Source organism: Sparus aurata, chromosome 13 (assembly GCF_900880675.1).
Source record: "Sparus aurata chromosome 13, fSpaAur1.1, whole genome shotgun sequence".
NCBI classification, from domain to species: Eukaryota; Metazoa; Chordata; class Actinopteri; order Spariformes; family Sparidae; genus Sparus; species Sparus aurata.
Window position 1 is genome coordinate 14,778,178 of NC_044199.1, and position 20,040 is coordinate 14,798,217.

At 43.4% G+C, this 20,040-nt stretch overlaps 1 protein-coding gene across 4 annotated transcripts in view; it reads right to left on the reverse strand.

Annotated features, from left to right (window-relative positions):
- Positions 1–232: 232 nt before the first annotated feature.
- mtmr4 (myotubularin related protein 4) overlaps positions 233–20,040 on the reverse strand; it is a 45,359-nt gene continuing 25,551 nt past the window's right edge. For 2 of the 4 annotated variants that reach the window (XM_030437897.1, XM_030437898.1), the window contains exons 4-20: positions 16,309–16,425; positions 15,187–15,216; positions 14,576–14,658; positions 12,407–12,573; positions 12,192–12,288; positions 10,602–10,715; positions 10,308–10,501; positions 9,380–9,508; positions 8,185–8,296; positions 7,460–7,655; positions 6,691–6,876; positions 5,915–6,085; positions 5,477–5,631; positions 3,832–5,281; positions 3,550–3,660; positions 3,290–3,378; positions 1,879–2,056 (exon numbers count right to left, since the gene is read on the reverse strand). In XM_030437897.1, coding sequence (XP_030293757.1) covers positions 1,879–2,056; positions 3,290–3,378; positions 3,550–3,660; positions 3,832–5,281; positions 5,477–5,631; positions 5,915–6,085; positions 6,691–6,876; positions 7,460–7,655; positions 8,185–8,296; positions 9,380–9,508; positions 10,308–10,501; positions 10,602–10,715; positions 12,192–12,288; positions 12,407–12,573; positions 14,576–14,658; positions 15,187–15,216; positions 16,309–16,425 — 3,579 coding nt within the window. Of the gene's footprint in view, positions 2,057–3,289; positions 3,379–3,549; positions 3,661–3,831; positions 5,282–5,476; positions 5,632–5,914; positions 6,086–6,690; positions 6,877–7,459; positions 7,656–8,184; positions 8,297–9,379; positions 9,509–10,307; positions 10,502–10,601; positions 10,716–12,191; positions 12,289–12,406; positions 12,574–14,575; positions 14,659–15,186; positions 15,217–16,308; positions 16,426–20,040 lie in introns of all 4 variants that reach the window. The other 2 variants (XM_030437895.1, XM_030437896.1) reach the window with 2 other exon arrangements.

Genomic DNA, 20,040 nt, shown 5'->3' on the forward strand with positions numbered 1-20,040 from the left:
TCTTTCTTGTTTTTGTGGTAAATTTGCTGAACTTCTGGAATTTACCGTACACTACAGTGACTGTTAATATCATAACAATGTGATTAATTAATATCTTTAAACATTGCATTGCCTGATTTAGCTAAAAATGACAATCACTTTGCACGGTCTGGACCTCGTGATGAGACGCCCGGAGTCGACGTTGAACTCTTCTCCGCAGCCACATGCAAAGAAGCAGACTTGGAAACAGAGGCATGATATAATCTTTTATTTTAACCCATGGGATTTAACTTTTACAGTGCATTTCTTTACAACAATTATTCATTAAGTGACAGGTTTGAGCCACCACTACGGATCAGATAACTATGTATGTTACATTTCTGAGTTCCTCTTACAGATTTTTGACTTCATGAACACCGTGTGAATAAAATCCCAGATATTAGACGATGGATAACCACACCGGTTAACTAATTCAGTGACATCCGATCATCTGTTGAAGCAGTTAGACTCGTTATCAAACTGAACCGTCTGTTAATATTTAGTCGTCTCAGTGTTGTTAAGCAGCTAACTATCTGTACCATTAAAACATACAGAGAGGTGGCCAATTAGAAACCTGCTGCCATCTGTAAGAAAGAAAAAGGCTTTAAAAATAGACAGAACAAAATATGGCACTATTGTCTCAAGGAACAACCAGTAGACACAAACACATTTTTTTTTTTAAAAGGGGACTGTGGCCAAACTCCCCTGAACAGAACAAGAAACTCCAAGCACTTTGTTCAGTCTTTTTCTCGGCAGTCTACACCGCCAGCTAACAATCTGAGGAGGAGTCGTCAGTCAGATGGACATCGAGCCGATCATTCGCAAACATCTCAGCAGAAAAACCTTCCCTGGGACCTTCAAATGACATTTTCTCACAGCAGAAGAAGACATGACAGAAATCTGCAGCCTCCCACCATCTTTGTGTTCTCTTCCTCTTAACACATCGCGCACACATCCCACAAAACAAACAACACGCAGCATTGCACCCATCTGTCCCTCAGCACACGTCCCTAAGAACGTCTCATGTCGCGACGTGGCCATACCGGAGGAAAGCGTTGATAAAGACAGAACCACATTGACTGTGCATATACAGAACTTTGAAAAACACATTGCAGCAATGAACACATATACGAGCCACCAAATGCACATAAAGTCGATCCAGTTATCCGTTACATATTACATTCAGGCTCCAAGAAAAAGATGCGATGACAAAGTAAACAGCAGATTTCTCCCTTTTGCTCAAGTTTGGTCTCAGAATCCCTCAAATACACAACAGCTAGTAGTGCACAAAATAAGAATACAAAATTAGACTTTTAAATACTGTAGCAGCAATTCTTTTCTTTTTAAAGTTGAAAGCCTCCAGTAGTACAGGTAAAGGCTTTGGAGTCCCCGACACGTGGGAGGGTGAACGATTGTCCTCTGAAGTGCGAGACGGTGTCTGGAAGGAGGGTGCAGGTGTTTTGGTGCTAAAGGTGGGTGACTCTGCCAGGGGGTGTACAGGTTGGAGGTGCGTCTCGGACGGGGCACCGCTAGAGGACTGAGCCACGTGGAGGCAGCCGGACGCTGCCGCGATCCAGGCTGAAAATGTCTTTGACCAGAAGGGGTTTGTTCTGCAGGAAAACCTCCCCTGCTGTCACTTCCATCCCAGACTATCTCTGTCCTCATTCCCGCCTCTCAGACAGTCTCACAGTGTATCTCCGTTTCCAAACCGAGCCTCCCAAAGCGCAAAAACTCCTCCTCATCTCTCCCCTCCCCCGCAGCCAAAACCACAGCAGGTTGGGGTTACAACGGGGCGCCCGGCTCGTCATTCCAAAACGAGTAGGACAGAGCCGAGGCGGGCCATGCTGCGCAACGCCTCTCTCAGCTGGAGGCTGTGGCGATGGCCTTCTTGAGCTGCTGGCAGCGGATCTCGCGGGTGCGGGACTCCAGGAGCAGGTCGTGGCAGGTGTTGCAGACCAGCACCGGGTCGTACAGCTGCTGGTCGGGGATGGGCAGCTTCAGATGACAACAGTCTTTACAGAACACGTTGCCACAGTTCCTGATGATAGAGAGCACACACAGTTAGGATACTCTTTTTACATGCAATAGCAGATATTTTATATGTATTTTACGGAGCAGCTTAATTCATCTTATTCTTAACCTAATCTCAATTTTTAGAGCTCTTCCCTCACCCACACACACTCAGAAACTCATCTTTATCCACCCTAATGACTCTAAAGCAAGTGTGCCAATTCTCAGTTGATATTTCAGACCAATGACCAGGCTAAATGAGACACTCAACTGATAAGATTTAATTATTCCATTTAACCCTGACTGTCGTTCCTGTGTAAGCTTCAAATCAATTTCATCTAATAGCTTGATTTACTCTTATTCTTTGTATTTTCAGACTCAGTTGATATGAATTTCTTTCTCCCAGTGTTTCAGTGGAGTATATAAATAATTCTCTGGCTAACCAAGAGCCTTTCATTCTGAAACCATGGGCTGAGACCAAAGCTTGGTTTGTTCCCTAGAAATGACAAAGCAAAGTCTTTGAACTGCAGTCTGCTACGCTGGCAGAATTGTGCTCTGCTGTGAGTGTTGGGAGAAATGTGAATTTAAAAAAAGAAAAAAATCCTTCTGAAGAAATGTGCATTAGATGCTTTCGATGAGTGAATATACAGATCAGGGTGTAATTTAATTTGATCTTGAAGAAGCTACAATTAAAGGGAGTATAAGCAGATATTAAGGCCTGGAAGTGTCAAGGATTAGTTCAACACTTTAGAAAAGACACTTTCTTCCTGAGAGTTAGATGATAAAATCTATAAAATGTCATGTCTGTATGCTAAATATGAGATGGAGCAGGCAGCTGGTTAGCTTAGCTTAGCACACAGACTGGAAAACAGGAGGAAACAGCGAGCCTGGCTCCGTTTAAAGGCAACAAAGAAAAAAAAACAGTGCTGGTGACATACTCTTTAATATTTCTGGCTTTTTTATAATCCATATTGTTGTTAAATAAATAGGTTTTCAACTATTTTACAAGACGGTCAGAAAGGAATAAGACAGTTTGGGTGGTAGTAACAAGAACAGCAAGTATTTAAAAGACTTTTCTGTATTCATCAACTGATGAAAATAATGTCGGCTCAGTAGCGACATTTTTAGACCCAAAACAAAAGATGCAACATTCTGAACAATATATTTTATAAGAGGAGTGTGTTGATCACATCCCAAAGTGTGCTTGAGGAAGAGGACTGATGATCTGAGATTAAATCCCAAGTGAAGTGTGAAGCCCCACCTGCAGTGGTGACGTCTCTTGGCTATCCAGAACTCACAGTCACAGTTGAAACAATGGGAGGCCATGTGGTCGGGCACCCACCTCGTGACCTACACACACACACACACACACACACACACACACACACAAAAAGACATCTATATCAGAACAGTGTGGCGTAAATAGAGGTGCTCATAACCACACAGGTGAGGGGAAGGAAGGACGGTGAGGAAGTGGAGACAGAAGCTATATTAGACGATGGAGCTATGAGGGATGCTGACCTCTGTGTCCTTGGGCTCCACTCGATCCCAGCTGCCCTCAGACAGACGGTCCTCACTGTGGGTCGACAGAGAATCCTCCTCGTTGCTGTTGTCTGACTCACGCAGACAAGTCTGAAAACACAGAGGGAAAAGGGCAAGGTCAGAAGACTGTCAGGAAGGAGAGAAGAGAGAACGCTTCCTGGAGATTATCTAAAGTAAATATTTACAAACACTGCAGACAGAAAGAGGCTTCGAGCGCTGGGCCGTCTGGTATTAAAATCATCCCTGAAAAAATATACTCACAATGTCATCCTCATAGTCGATGTCTGGCTCTGAGGGAGGGGTGCTGTACTGTTTACTCTCCAGTCTCATCTGCAGCTGTCGCACCTGCTGCCTCAGCACCTCCACCTCCTGCTTGTAGCCTGCCTCGATCTGCCGCAGCCTCTGTTGCACGGCGTCCATGGGTACCGGCAGCCCGTCATCATCCAGGTAAGCTGGGGCCTGCGGTGGGGGAGGGGAGCTGGAAGCGGAGGGTGAGGAGTATGACACCGGCAGGAGCTGATGTGCTGCCAGGGAGTAGCTGTTGAGGGCAGCAGCAGCAGGCCCATACAGGCCGGTGTAGCCTGCACTCCTGGCAGCAGACAGCCACCCAGGCTGCAGAGGGCTGCTGGGACAACAAAGAGCCTCTCTGCGGCAGCACTGGGACCCATTGGCGATGGCGAAGCCCTGGGAACGGAGCAGCTTGTTGGCAAGCCGACGGCTCTGGTAAGTGTTGGGCTGCAGGGCCCGGCTGACACCAGAGTGACTGGCGCTGCTGCACGCAGACTGGACCAGACCCTGGACGCTCTCCCAGTGGGAGCCAAACAGGGACAGGTCTGAGAGCTGGCTCTGGGAGATTAGGTGGCGAGCTGCTACCTGGGTGCAGTCTACAGGAGTTAACACACGCTCTCTTCCTTTTACTACTTCTGTCCTCGTGTCCTCTTTCTCCTTCTGGGGTTGAACCTGTGGCTGTGACTCAGGTTGTTCCTCATCAATTAAATTATTCTGGGTAACATCCTGGCTCTCTGCAGGAGACAGGGTGGGGGGAGGTTCTCCCTCACCTGTGAGAGTCTCAGTGGAGTCCTCCATGGGAAGGGCCTTCTTCAGAGTCATCAGATCTGCAGATTCAGGAAGGCCGTTTGCTTGGCCTTTTACTTGGCCGTCAACGTGGCCATTAAGCAGCGACTCCTTGCCATTGCAGGGAAGAGGTAAGCACGGCTCGGATTTATGAGAGGGTGACGTGGGGCTCTCAGCAGTCCTACAGGGGCTCTCAGCCTCCAGCGGAGGTGGTGGGAGAGGAGGGTTGGTGATCTGAGGCAAAGCTTGTTGGAGGACAGGAGTGGGGAAGGGAGTGTGAGCAAGTGCAACGTCTGTACTGAGAGGAACGGGGGGAAGAGGCAGGGAGGGCAGGGGCTGTGTGGTGAGGCAGGGCTCCTCCAGTGCGTCTTCACAGCTCTCTGCAAGTGGGCCATCCTCTGGAGTCTTAGCAGGACTCTGATGAAGAGGTTCTCCTTCATTGCTGTCCAGTCCAGTGTCAGGTATGACCTCACCAGAGATGTCTGCCGAGGTTTCTTCTGTGGCTGGTGAAGGCTCTAGGGCAGAGCGACCCTCCTGGCAGTGCTTGTTGAGGTTGGGGTCACTGGATGTACGTGTCAGGGGCACCCCGTTCTCAAAAGCTGACAGCAGGTTGTCCATGGAGCGGGTCTTGGGAAGTCTAGAAACATAAATGCATTTAAACAAAAGGAGATTTCTTCTTCAATTATAAAATCTCTGTTTAGGACACTAGAGGGCAGTCTGACTCAGAAGTGTTGAATTCATGTACATTTTAATTCATGGACCTTTAAGAACAGTATATACAGATGGCAACAATCAAATTGCATCCAACAAACATACAAACAAACAAACACACCTGTCCAGAGAACGGGAGGTGAGTTCATCTCCTGCGACACTCATGGGGAGGTAGAGCTCCATAGAATCGTCCACAGCGGTGCAGGGGGAGGAGGTGGGCAGGTAAACAGCTGTCCACAGCTGTAATGCTCGTGTGTGGCAGACTGGCTGCAGCACCTGGCAGATGAGGACAATGACATGAAGTCAATACAGAGTAATGATGGGGCCTGTTAGTGCTGAAAAAGAAAGTTAGGGGATGAAATCCAGGTATTCTATTCATTACTCATTAATCAAAGCACTTTCTCTGCTTGGGGGCTGAGAGAAATAAGAATAGACAAGTGCTGACTTTCACTACAGTCTATAAATATCACAGTTTCCTTAAACAAGGAACCTTCTTCTTACACAAGCTGAAAACTCTCAGTTGTTACCATGTCAAGACACTATAAAAAGTTGTAGGTACCATATCATGACTGGGGATGTAGAGGAAGTTCTGGAAGTTCTTGTTTCCGCTGCGAAGCAAGGACCACACAGAGCAGGTGCGTTTGTAGATGTTCCTCGCCTCCCTCTCACGAGCGTTGTTGCACAGGAAGGTGCCGTAAAGACACGAGTACGTGTGCTGCACCAACTTGACCTGGACACACGGGGAAGACGGAACATCAAGTTGGGCCTTCACACTGGCAATGATTTACAATTTTCTTGCTGTTTGACAGCGCTCTGTAAATTTGAAGACCTGGTTGAAGGTTAGTGTGATTAGGTTAAAGAACAACAGCGGTGGTTATTATTCTGACTGGCTGCCACACTTTAAAGGCAATGGCTCAAGGATTATAATGGTATGCAAAAAGAGACATCAATCAAACATTAATTTGCAATGTGCTTTCCTTATTTAAAGATGGTTTCATGTAGGGCTGCACAATATACTGAAAAAACTCATAGCGGGATGATTTTGACAGATATTACTTTTAGGTTTGTACCCAACAAACGCATTTTCTTACATCTGGAGGACAGGATTTGTAGGCAAGAGCATCTCTGCACCAAAAAATGACATTCTGGGATTTAGATATTACACTATATTGCAAATTTGATAATATTTTGATTCATTTTGTGGCCCTAGTTTTATGAAATGCCAGACAAAATGTCACTTATATTGAGGTTTTATTGGCAAATTTGTCACGAAAACTGTATTCAGTCAATGTTCTAAGGACTGAGGGAAGTAAAGAGTTCCGTCTGACCACCCACCAGGAAGGCCTCGTTGAACTCAAACAGACAGGGGAACTGTTTGAGCAGCTGGTGAACACAGTCCAGCCACTGCAGGAACACGGGACACTGCTCGCTCACATCGTCAGTGTTCTCCTGGTGGCCACAGCGGTCCCCAAACTTATGACCATAGTCCAGCCAATCAGTCTCTACGAGCACCTGGAAACCCTGTGGACAACACGGTAGTCAGAAGATAACATTGCAGTGCAACAAAAACTATACCTGAAAGATTTAGCATTGTACTCCATTGACAGATATATATTGTGCGTATTCTCCCTCCTTGGCACTACATTACCTACAATGCAACAGACAGTTCTGTCAGAGACTTTGGAGTATTATGCTGGTAGCAGCTAATGTAGCCCAGGCTTTGAAGCCAGTTTTTCCGTAGTGGCCAAAATGTGTTATTACATCATCACATGATGCACTGGGGCCCAAAAACACTTTTTCTCATAATCTAACATTGTAAAACAAGCGTCTATTAAACAGTGGATACATTTTTTTCCAGCACAACCCCCACAAAATGACTTGTCTCACTGTCAGAATTTGAGCCATTCAGTGGCCATGTCTAGAAGAGTCACACGATCAAATTATTGAATCCCAAACAGCTCCATGGCTGTGTCCAGGTATAATTAATTGGTCCATGATGAGGAGTGCACTACAAAGGTCTGGAAAGCTCCACACCAACAGATTTTGATAATTTTCAATCATGATGCCGCCTCAAGGGACGTAACTTGACCATGTAGACTCTGACCTCTAATGTCCTGTAGTAGGGGTCCAATAGGATCTTGGCGAGGGCTACAATCTGCGGAGTGCGGTCCCAGCCGTCTGAACAGTGCACCAAGACGGGACGGCCTTCCCTCTCCACCGCTGAACACACCAGAGTGGCTGCCTTCAGCATGACAGACAGGTGCTGCAGCCAACGGGTGCTCTCAAGTGCTGAAAGCCAGCTGGAAACAACAGAGGGGACTGATTAGATACAAATCTATACAGGAACTATCCCAGCTTATGAATTGATCTGAGCCTAGATAATGTCTACAAACATCAGCTTTGGTTACTCAGGTTGAATTTCGAATGGGTTATAAGGCTGACAGAAGGAGAAGAGCTCTGACCTACATCTCTGGAGGCCTCCCTGCGTCATTACACACCTCCATCAGAATAACAACGTGCCTCAAAATAATCTGGCATGACGTAATAGCAGCAACCTACGTACTTTGCATACAATCACACATGTAGTACACACTAGTCAAACACACAGAGCTGGTAAAAACACACAGATGTAAACATGGAAACATACTCTGTGTGTACAGACAGACAGCTGGCCAGCCCAGCAGGAACGGGACTGGACTGTGGCAGTGTTCCCATCTCTGTGTGGTGTAGCCTTACTGTGAGGTGAAGCAATCAGTACAGGCAGAGGGAGAGGGAGGCACAAATGAAGGCAGAGCCACTCAGAGAGAAAGGTCAGACAGATCGACTTACTTTCCTGGATCCGGAATCTGACTGCAGACAGTCCTCAGAGCCTGGAAGCTGTTCCTGATGGCGTGGATGTTGGCCATTCCCATGAACATCACCTCACAGTTGGGGTAGTACTCTAAACACAAATAAACATAAACTGTGATGAAGGTCATAAGATGAACAACACTAAAGACTGCAGGATCTAGTAGCCTCTTGTGTTCAGATGATGGTGTTTGATTTCAACATTGAATGAAACATTCATAGTTTTTACCATTTACATCCTCATTTGAATTCCTCAGCAGTCAACAGTCAACTGTAAATATGACTGTGTGCAGTCACTGGCAGCAGAAATCATTTGTTGAGTGAATATCATATGTGCAAGTTGATATTCACATTAAATGCAAAAGGAAGGCATTGTGCAGAGTGAGGCCTCTGTTTACAATCTATGACAGAGCAGCGCTTGCTTTAATAGATGAGCGACCGAAAGCAGCAAACACCAACTTGATTTGAGTTTGTGCATGCAGCTTCTCCTGAGAAAAATAAGCTCCTGTGTTTATGATTCAGGTAAGAAAAATCTTTTGCCAGGATAATATTTCTAAGTTCCACTTGTCTCTCACGGCTTCCCTTAATCGACTGTGTTACTGCGTAAATATAAAAAAATAATTTGTAATTTCGGATTACACATATTGAAAGTGCATTCTACTCCACAAAATATAAAACATCATAAATTGTGATTCCTTTTATATTTTTTCTATATACTGTATATATGTGTATTGTATGCTACAAACTACCAATTCTGGCCCCTCTTTGGTCAGCCCTGATCTTGATAGATAGTGCACAGTGGGTTTATCAGAATGTTTTTGATATAAACAGCTGCCTGTTGTTGCTGGAAGTGCTGCTTATCAACGTGGAGCCATCAGCCTGAAAAGCTCAGTAGAATTCCTGGGAACTGCATAGTTGTTGTGGGTACCACACTTCAAGCAAAGTAAATGATCCATCGTTATCCCTCTCATAATCTTAAGAGTGCAGATCTAAGTTACTCATTACATTCATTTTGCCTGCTAGAACCACTGGGCAGGATCAGAACCATATACACTCATGATAGCAGATAGTATTGTAAGCACAAAATGTGATGAATGTTGACAAGCACAATGTCAGCTGCTTTCGAGCACTTCTCACAAAATTCATGAAATTGTTTTCAATGTTTGGTGGCACTCACCTTCACATTCGCAGCCTCCGCCCTTGGCTCGATTGGCCACTGCAGCAGTGTATGAGCGAGCATCCAGAATAAGCAGCTTCTGTGGCACAGTGTTGTCATCGCAGCCAGAGCCGCCCGTCAGTGAGGAGTCTGGAGACACAGGCGAGAGGACAGAGAGAATATTTTCACTGTCACGAGTGGACAATGCTGAGAGAATTGAAGTGTCGGGGAGCAGAACAGAGAGAGAGTGTGAGAATCAGAGAAGTAGTAGAGACATGATTAACAGAAACTGACTCCATTTGTAACCTACTGAAAATCAATATCTTCTCCTGATGAGACAACCACAGCGTTGCTATTGGTAACAATCACAAGTCAAGACCTGCTCTGAACAGCAACCATGGGGAAAGACAAGTAATTACTCCAAGGCTACAACTGAAGCTCTTCTCTCTGCACTCAAACTTTGATGTGTTGCCACTCACATTCCAGCCTGTTGGTGTGCACAAAGTAATGGTTTTAATGTCCCTCAGACATGCTCAACAATTTGCAAATGTACTGCCAATCTGACATAGTGGCATCATCTTTGCCAAGTCTGAAAATCACCAGTAACATGAACGGATACTGCATGCCCTTTTTGAAGAAAAAAAAGAAAAAGAAAAAAAAAAGGGAGCTTGTAAACAATTCAGGAAAAGGAGTTTACTGCAAATTGGATTAAATGCTGCTTAATTCACTACAAATTGTTAGTAATATATTTGCTGAACCAGCTTAATGTATGCAGGCACCATTAAAAACGGCGTATTGCTTGACTGTTATTAAGCATTCACTTTGGAAGTAAGGAAAATTAATGAGAGATGTTAATAATGGAGATCAGGGCTCTTAACAGTGCTCTAACAGTGCTCTAACAGTGCATGCATGAATCTACATTCATACAGTAAGTCAAACAACTATTTACCAAAATCACTGTCACAGGAGTCGGGAGCTTCCCCGCGTTGTCGGCAGGCTGGCGCTCCACAGGTGCCCTTGGTACCCATCTGACATGCCTTGGCGATGGATGTCACCAGGTACTCGTCGTCTGTGTTCCTCCAGCCCCACCAGCTGATCTCAGGCTGGCTGCAACGGGCAATCACTGCCCCATTTTTCTGGTGCCTGGAGGTCAAGGTTATTGAGTCAGTAAACATAAATAGAGATCTGAAGGAAAAGGAAACAAAATGGTGTAAATATTTGATGGTGGTGTCAGTGAACCGACCTGTAGACCACCACTGGGATCCTCTTCCAGGATCGGAATGAAGCCACGCTCTCCAGCTCCTTGTCAGTGATCCATATTGGAACCAAAAGCTTCTGTGGGTAGCTGGAGCACAGCCTGAGGACAAGAACAACAACACCCATTATTTTTATAACATGTAGTTTATGTTACTGCAAACATTATACAGCCAGTACATGAAGGCTGACTTGAGGTAAGTCTGTCATTGAGAAAAACAAAACAAACCAAGACGAAACAGAGCTTTGAGCTGCAGCAAACAACATTCTTTGACACACATGAGTGTTCTGGTTTTCAGGGTCACTGCTGCATCAATAACTCTCAGCTCAGGCAGAGAACAAATCACAGAGTGATACTGCCTGACTCCATCTGACTCCATCTGCCTCTACCCTCCTCCTCCTCCTCCTCCTCCTCCTCCTCCTCCTCCTCCTCCTCCTCCTCTCCCATGATACTTTCTTCAATTTCTATTCACCTGCTGACTGTCTGAGAAGGGAGGGGGAGACAGAGGCAGTGTGTGTTTGTGAGAGGGAAAGTGAAATACTGTGCTGAGTCATGGGCCTCAGCAGGCTGCGGCTTGTTTAATTAGCCGGTTGTCCTGTGTGTCTGTCTCCCTCAGCAGGATGCACTCTCGTGGGCCCTCTGAGCAGACTGACCTTTATTTTGTAGCATTTATTAACTCGGACCGTACAGGAGACGGAAAAGTCAAACAATACACGTACACAAACATACACACACAAACACACACACACAGATTACACATTCACACAATATTTCTGCTTGAGTAAATGCTATGATGTTATTTATTTGTGTGTGAAAGACTGGAGTTGATGGGAGTGTAGCAGGCCTGAGAGGTCAGATGAGACAAAGGCAGGCAAGTATTAACACTGAATCATGTTATGTAAGGTATTTTAAGGAATAGTCCACTACAAATCTATCTTTTCAGTATTAAACATCCTGTACAGGTGTTGTGCAACATGTAAAAAGTTAATATTAAAGAATTTTGTCTTTCCTATGATTATTCATAGTCTTCCTTTATGCTTTACATTTTGGATCTACATTTCTCATAATGCATTGGGCGATGTCAACAGGAGGTATAATGTTGCCAATATCAGCAAGCTAGCTGTTAGCCCCATTTTCTTTTGCCTATATTTGTTAACATTTTGGAAAATTAGCATAATCAAGAGCATGCCAAATTATGGATGTTTATTCCTGATGGACATTTAAGATAACACACAGGTCATGATGTCTGTATGTTCAGTGTAATCTTGCTCTTCCCCCAAGCTTTAGCACGCATTCAAAACTCCCATTCCCAGACAGACACACAGTGTTGACACGTGCCAACACACACACAAGCTGTTAGTCACACAATCTGTTCACTTCAGCGACTTTTTGGTTACAGTGTCTCTGGTCCAGCCTTATCCTTAACTCTGTCACGGCTCTCATAAAGCTCTCTGAAACACCGTCACTCATCATTCACTCTCTCAACAGCCTTGATGACTCTTTATAGCTACAGTCTTGTGAAGCTATCTGTCACAACAGAGACGTCATGCTATTTATGGTAAAGTATCTGTGACATACTTGAAGTTGCAGTTTATGTCCGACACTCTCCAGACATTCTGTGTGTCGAAGCCCATCCTCTTCACCTCCATTTCCATTCTCTGACGCACATGATCACCTGCACAAACAGGAAGACCATAAAGAGAGAAAATTATCTTAGGAATATCAATATTATATAGCCTGATTGTCCCAAACGTTTGTGTAAAGTTCAGATTTAATTGTTATGCGTGTTCAACCTGGGCGACAGAGATGAACATGCTGGTCTTCATCATCAGCGCTGCCTCCCAGACACCAAGCATGATAGGCCAGGGCGAACAGGTCTTCAAGTCTGGACGGGTGAGCTATGGACCGATTCAGGCGTTTGACCCACTCCTGGCATTGCTTGAACGTTGCAAAGTGGCATCTGTAGAGGACAAAATGTAAAAATGAGAAAGATTAGAAACATCCAACAACAAAATATTTCGTAACATCTTCATATGCATGGGGGACTGGGAGAGAAGAGCTAATTTCTTCAGATGTTCAGTTATTTTCAGCCTTTAAACAGGAGCAATGATTTGGCTGCTTAATGATGAGGAACCAGTACACTGCTGGCACATCTGCTGCTTAGAATCTCAAAGCTCCACTAGTTTTTAACTTTACAGCTGTCCATAGACAGATGACTTGCTGTGAAATAAAACAGGCCTTTTTTTTTTTTTTTTTTGCAAAAAGTGTGTTTAAAACAAGTGTAAGCATGCTTAGTGTTAGTATATATTTGCCATCTGTCTATATTTGCCTGTCTTGGCAAATGACTAGATGCTCAGAAATTAAATGATATCATCAAATACAGCAGCTCCAACTCAATAAATGCTACACAGCACATTCTGACCGCTTTAAAGAAGCCAAAATAACAATAAATGTAACATCTCTCTATATATTTCTTATTTCATTCAGTTTCCAATACAACAGATTCTGCACAAAAATGTACGACTTAATACATCAAAGCAACAGCCCACAGCATGTATGCATGCTCTTCAACACATATCATAAGTGATATACTGACATTCTAACCTTCTCACAATATATAAAAACATACTGCAGATGAGGGCAGGTGGCAAAATTACTGGAAAGAGGGGCAATAATCTGTACTTTGAACAGAACTTTCCACTCTAGGCCTACTACATATGAAGCCTGTAGCCCACAGCCGTACAGACATTAATATAACTGTAATAAAACAACAAAACAAAGGAATAGCCAGGTTACATTTTTGCAATTTGTATTGGCTTCTTTGAGCTGTTTTTCTCCAAAAAGATCATAATAAGTATAATGAGTAGTATGCAGCTACTTTTGCATTTAATAGGACGTAATAAACACATCAGCATCAGAACAGATCAGCTTCAAATGAATAATACAAAACAATGAAGCAACAGGCTAAATCTACAGTGAGCCTGTATTTATCTTTCATATAGCTGCACACATCCTCTCGCAGCTCTTCCCTTAGGTAGGTATGGAAAAATGGTCCCTGTTGGCTGCCTCGGGAACATCGTATTCTAAAGTTCTAAACTTTAAATAAATGTTTTAAATATTGGATCAGTATGCCCCCAACTAGTACAACTAATAACAATAAAGTATATTTATTATTATCATTATATTATATCATATTATAAACCTTGAGTCCCAAAGCATCAGTATTTGACGAGTTGGGAATGACATTCAAACATTTTGAAACGTCCTTAGCCAGTCACCCAAGGGGCTGATCCTAGTAGCTGTTTAATGTTTTTAATGATAAATGACTTACAGTAAAAAAGCAATCAATTAAAGAAAGTAATTGTTGCAAATTACATTTTTATTTATTAACTAATCCATTAAATTAACATGTTTCAGCATCATTGCTACAAAATGACTACACATGAAGTCTTTTTTCATACTAATACAAATGCACACCGAAATAGGAATAATTAATAGAGAGTAGAAATGCGTAAAAAACAAACATACTGCTATTAATGACAACTCTAAGCATGAGAGTACTGTATTTCCACCATGTTACTTACTTTACATTTATATGGATAACCCTCAACTGTGAGGACACAAAACACAATCTCCATAATCACTAATGTCATTAAATAATTCATGAGAAGAGGAGGGAATAATGGAGGATCTACAACAGTGCTAGAATCATATTAATAACTTAATCATAAGTACTGTGAGAGTTGTAGCTGCTATTTTTAAACCTGAAAATATTGATTTGCGGTTTTGCGTGGTAGTGTGTGATATAAATTACCTCCTCGCTGCCAGACAGACCTGACCTACTGTATTATTCATTCAAATGGGTACTGTTCTGCATTTACTCTGCTCAATTATGGCATCAATGCACCTGCAGAGTTAATATGATGTCTTATGTGTGTGAGTGACTGAGCTGCTCTCCTTACCTCACAACTTTGGAGTCTTTGCAGATGATGTGGAGCTGGAACATATCTCTGCTCTCCACACTCTCTATCAGCCGGAGAGGCACCTGTAGGGGGAGACAGAAACGTGTGAGATGATCAGCCTCGTGGCCGGCTCACACGGCAGACAGCACATCTGCAAAGAGGTTACCACCCTCTGGTCTAGTACAGACTGAATCCAGGCTAGATACACACAGTTCAGCTATAACCTCACTGCAGAGGAGATGAAAGCCTCTGCAGCGTTTTTTAATTTCGTTATGATACCAAACCGCAGTCTATTGTCTGTTTCTGCTTTCTAAGCTTTCAGGTTATCCTGTGAACTGATGCGTTGACGAAGATTTTAACAGTCACCCACACGTCGTCATTTTTGGTCAAACCTTCATTGTGCATCTTGTAACGAATGAGAAAATACTATTTTATGCCTTATCACCAAATATAGTGCTTGTTTATCTATTAACTCTGTTATTTTGCAGAGTGCTTCCAACAAACATTACAGTTGTCCCCAGTACACTGTAATCGTTTCAAGTGTAAAAGAGCTTACAGACAAAGCTGTCTAGACTGTGGCAGAGGGTGGTGATTTATCATATGGTACTCACAGATATCTCATTGTCCACACCTGGGTATGTCTATAACACAGTGACACCATGGAGCACACACACACAGAGAAGAAGGAGGGAGGGAGGACACACGACAGGAGGAAATGGAAAAAATAAATATTAAACCAAAAGAAATTCAGGAGACAAAAGGAAATGAAGAGTTAACAGGAAAGAAAACATCAAAGAGGTCGAAAGATGAAGGATAACCGAGTGGATCATGGAGTGTGCTACTTGCAACACACGATCAAGCTGAATGGAAATCATGGAGAGAAAGACAAACACAGACAGGAGCAAAGGGCAAGAAAACAGCTTAGAAGTAGGGGGAGGGGCTGTGAAAGGGGGTGTGGAGGAGAGATTATGGCTTGTTGGCGTTCATACAGAGCTCATCTGTGCTGTTGGGGTCAATACAGGACTCTACCCAGTAGGAAACCAGTTCAGTAGGGACTGTTGGGTGGTGACCTTTGAACTGTGCATTTGTCTGACTCTCTCCTGCTAAAGTATGCCAAGGTGAAGAAGCATTCTGAAACTCCCGTGATCTACCCTCACCTCCTCCTCGTTTTCAAAGCCATGTCATCTTTTCCAGAAGTCAGATCCTTCTGGAAAATATGACAGGGATTTGGGAAGAAGGAGGAATTTCGCTGCCAGTGAATGCAAACAATTGGCCTGTTTGTCTTTGAGCAAGTTCCTGACGTCAGCAGGAGCGAACTAGTGGACATCAGTGCCAGTGGGGGCCGGGCCTTTGGAGCCTAGATGTCACATTAAACCTCCCCTGACTGGAGATCAGAGGGCCCGCCGCTCCTGTGGTACAATCCTGGTACAAACAGGTCCGTGCCAACTGCATTGAGATATTATGAAAAACGCTTTACGGGTACCTTATGTAAAAAAGCTGTGGGTTTATTTGCCTCGTTAGCACAATTATGTGTTTATAAAATTTATATGGGGGAAAAGGAAAAAGCCTATGTGCGTCCAAACTACACATTATATCCTCCTCTCTCCTGCTGTTGGCTCCTGTAATGGCATGGCAGCAGTAGAGATCACACAGACACTCGTGCCATTTGGGCTGTAGTGAAATCCTACTTTTGTGCTTCTTCTGTGTGTTTACAGTCTATGACTTGCACTCACATTGATGACAGAGTCCTTGAATTTGATGTGGAGCCTGTAGTTAGAGATGGCGATGATGGCTTCATCGGCATGACCAAGATATTCCACCCCTTCCCCCTGAAGAACTGGGAATGGCACCTGTGGATACACAAAACAACCAGATTGTTTAAGTTTAAGCAGCATAAACAAGACACCAACACTTGTTTATAGTCAGGCTTTATTATGTCTAGTACAAGTAGTAGTGTGTCTAGTTTATTATGTCTGGGACTAAAATCATAACATCCACATTTACACAGTCTGAGGTCGTGATAGATAATCTGTTACACACTACTTAGCATTGTCAGGCTGAACTTTTAGCTCAAGATCCTTCTGCCTAACATGTTGATATTTCGAGGGTATGTTCAATATCTTAGTATGCTAACATCTGCTAATTAGCATTCACCCAAAGTACAGGTGATGCTGATGACAATGTCATTAATTGTGCAGGTATTCAGTCATAAATCAAGGTATTGGATAGATTAAGATTTCTGCCTGATGATAGAGCTGAAGTCCCCCTTCAGCCCAAAATGTGTTTTCTTCTCGTTCCAACAGTTGAATGTTTGAGCTTCACTATGTAGAATGATGTATGTGCAGAATTCGACACCAAACAGCTGTTTTAACATAATTTAAAGTCCAGTGTTTAATCTACAGTACATCCCCCATCAACAGACGATTACTAAATATTTTGTCAGTGTTTTAATCTTGTTTGCTTCTCTGATTAGATATTTTCTGATTTTAAATAATAATTTTGCTTATTCAAGATGGAATTTTATCATAGCAAAAATCTTGATAGACCTTAATCTCAACAGAGCTGCTTTGTATTAAGACAAAATTGAACATTGATGCATTAGTGAACTCTGGCTTTTCTTAAACAGAAAAAGGTTTTGCAGGAAAAACATGTTGATATTCCTCAAAGGGAAGTATTGAATGTGTCATTCTGGTTTACTTAATAAAACTCAAGTAAGATACTGTACTGGTATTAAAATCTGCCAACAATACCCAGCACTAAACATAACAAACTGCCCCAAGTTCATCCCCGCACCAGCCTGCTTAAGAGCTAAACTCGTAGGGATTGCGGACAGAGAGACATAACAGAAATGACAAAAGGGGGGGACATGTGGGAAACAGTGTGCATGTGTAGCTGTCCAATTAGCACATAGAAGACTTACAGAAGGACCTTTGTGAGCTCAGAGGGCTTGTTGGTGAGTCTGAATGAACAGGCAGGCAGACAAGAGGCAGAACTGGGAGGGAGACTGTCTGCTCCAATGCTGACGGTACAGTCAGGGATCCCAAACTGTCCATTAACATTCTTCCTTGTGCCCATTTTATTACAGGCACAGCTGAGGCCAGGTTTTGGCTGCTACGAGACCCCTACATTAAGATAATTGGTTCCCAACAGAGGCTAATAGAAAACATTTTTTAGTTTCACTCTGAGGCAGGGCATTAGCTTTAAAAGTCAATCACCTGGAAGAGACACACAGCTATGGTTGCCAACTTCTAAACAATATCTCAAATTGAATAAAAATGGAAGCATCCAACCACTTTCAGACCACTCTGGTAATTGTTACTGTACTGTTTACTGTAGCTGCTTTTCCAAGGGATTTAACCATGATGACCTACACCACCTTTCACGGCTGCTGTTGATCTGGAGGATTGAAGCTATAACATTATGTACAGCGAATATATCATCCAATCACCTGGCGTAAAACACTCTATAATGTGAAACAGTGAAGACTGTTGGGAGATATATTACTGCTCGGACATCACTCTCCCTTACCTGACAAATTGACAATCATGTTATGCCAATTCATTCTTTATTTACATGAACTCCTCACACATCTCTTACTCTTCACTTTTTGTGTGATGCTAGTTCTGCCTGCTTTAACACAATCATAGTCATTGGGGACCACGTATTGCAACTCAGGTCTCGTTGTTTCCCTGCCGGTAGTGTGGACAACAGTGTTGCTTAGAGACAACATTACCTCATCCTGCATTAGCATGCACTGCTGAGTCATGCAGAGGAGGACCCACTAGTGCATGTAAAAAGAGGACATGTAGCGGGGCAGATGGGGGATTATGTTAAGATGTCAGAAAATCAGGCTTACTTGAAACAACATTAGTCAACATGGTTAAAAGCACAGCCTTAGTTAGTGCAGCAAGCACATGAGCTGGATGTGATCGACAGATCCGTAAACACAAGTCAGCAGCCACTCAGTCAGCTTACATTTTACTGTCAGGAAGAAAAAAAAATTACTTATAAAAGATGGAAAACAAACTATTCTTGGAATATAGTTAATTGGCAAGAGGTCAAGTGCATCAGATTGTTGGTCCAGAGAGCTACGTTTAAAAAAAAATAATAAAAAATTAAACCCCTGGCGGTTATTACTGCACCTGCTGTTGCTCATCTCTGAAAATGTGTGCGTGAGCCGGGTCAGGAAGCGTGATGAGGGAAGGGTACAGCTTAACCTGGGAAATGGAGCACACAGTACTCTGTGCTCAGACACCAACGGAGCCATATATAGGCTGCCGGCCCCCTGGCACTGTGCACTAGGACTACTAAAAAGTGGAATATCTAATATCCGATAGTAAAATCTTGCATGCTTTTAGAAACAGATCAAATCTGTAACTTTATAATGACTGGCAGGAGAAGAAAGCTAAAAAAAAAACGCTTCAGATGCAGTTTTACTATATAAAAACGAGAGAAAAGAAAAAGCCTTATCCAAAGTATTTGTGCATTCACCATGAGTCAGGGGATGTGGGCATTGCATTAATTATTGCATCCACAGCAGCAGAAATGGCTGAAATGAAAACATGCAGTGAGTGTGTGAGCTGCTTGGCTGTACAAGAAAGCTTACATGTCCTGAAGAGAGTGCCATAGTTAACATGCTGTACAGACTGGGAGCTGCGCTAAACAAGCAGTGCTCCCAAAGTAGGTGCATGAGTCACTGACAGGCAGCAAGTGCAGCAGAAGATACTGTGTCACGTTTCCTCCACCAAGCCTAAAGTAGCAGAAATATTATGGGGGAGGGGGGAGAGAGAGAAAGGGAGAGAGAAAGAGAAAGAAAGAAAGAAAGAAAGAAAGAAAGAAAGAAAGCAAGAGAGAGAAAAGAAAGAGACAGACAGAGGGAGACAGAGAGAATGAAGATAGAGAGGGAGAGACCCATGAATAACACGCTGACTTGTGAGTCGTGACTTCCGGTTCAAGCAGCCTGCCTGTGAGGACAGGCACGTGTGCACACACAACTGCAAGCATGCACCGCAGCTTGCACACAGGCACACAGTAGTGAAGGCAGCAGGGTATTAAATACAGCGGGCTAAGGGAATGCCCGTCATTTGCCGGCGGGATTGATGTGGTAAGAGACATCAGCTGTCAGAGAAAACTATCACGGGAGTGCCTGCACATAAAGAAACACACGAAAGCAGAGACACAATGTGTGGCTGCATGTATGAATGCCAATAAATGAGAATAGGATTTAATACAGAAACAGCAAGTTACAGATACCCTCCAGTCTCCTTAATCTACTTAAAAATTAAGAAATCTACCAGGCCCTTGATGCATAACAATTGTTGTTAGCTCTGAGGTTAATTGCAGCCCAAGAGGAAAAATTCTCCAATTGATAACGATAAAAACAGACATAGCAGATACTGGCCAAATCCCTCCTCCTTCCCTTTGTCCAGTTCTCCAGACACATGATGCTCAGCTCCATTAACCAT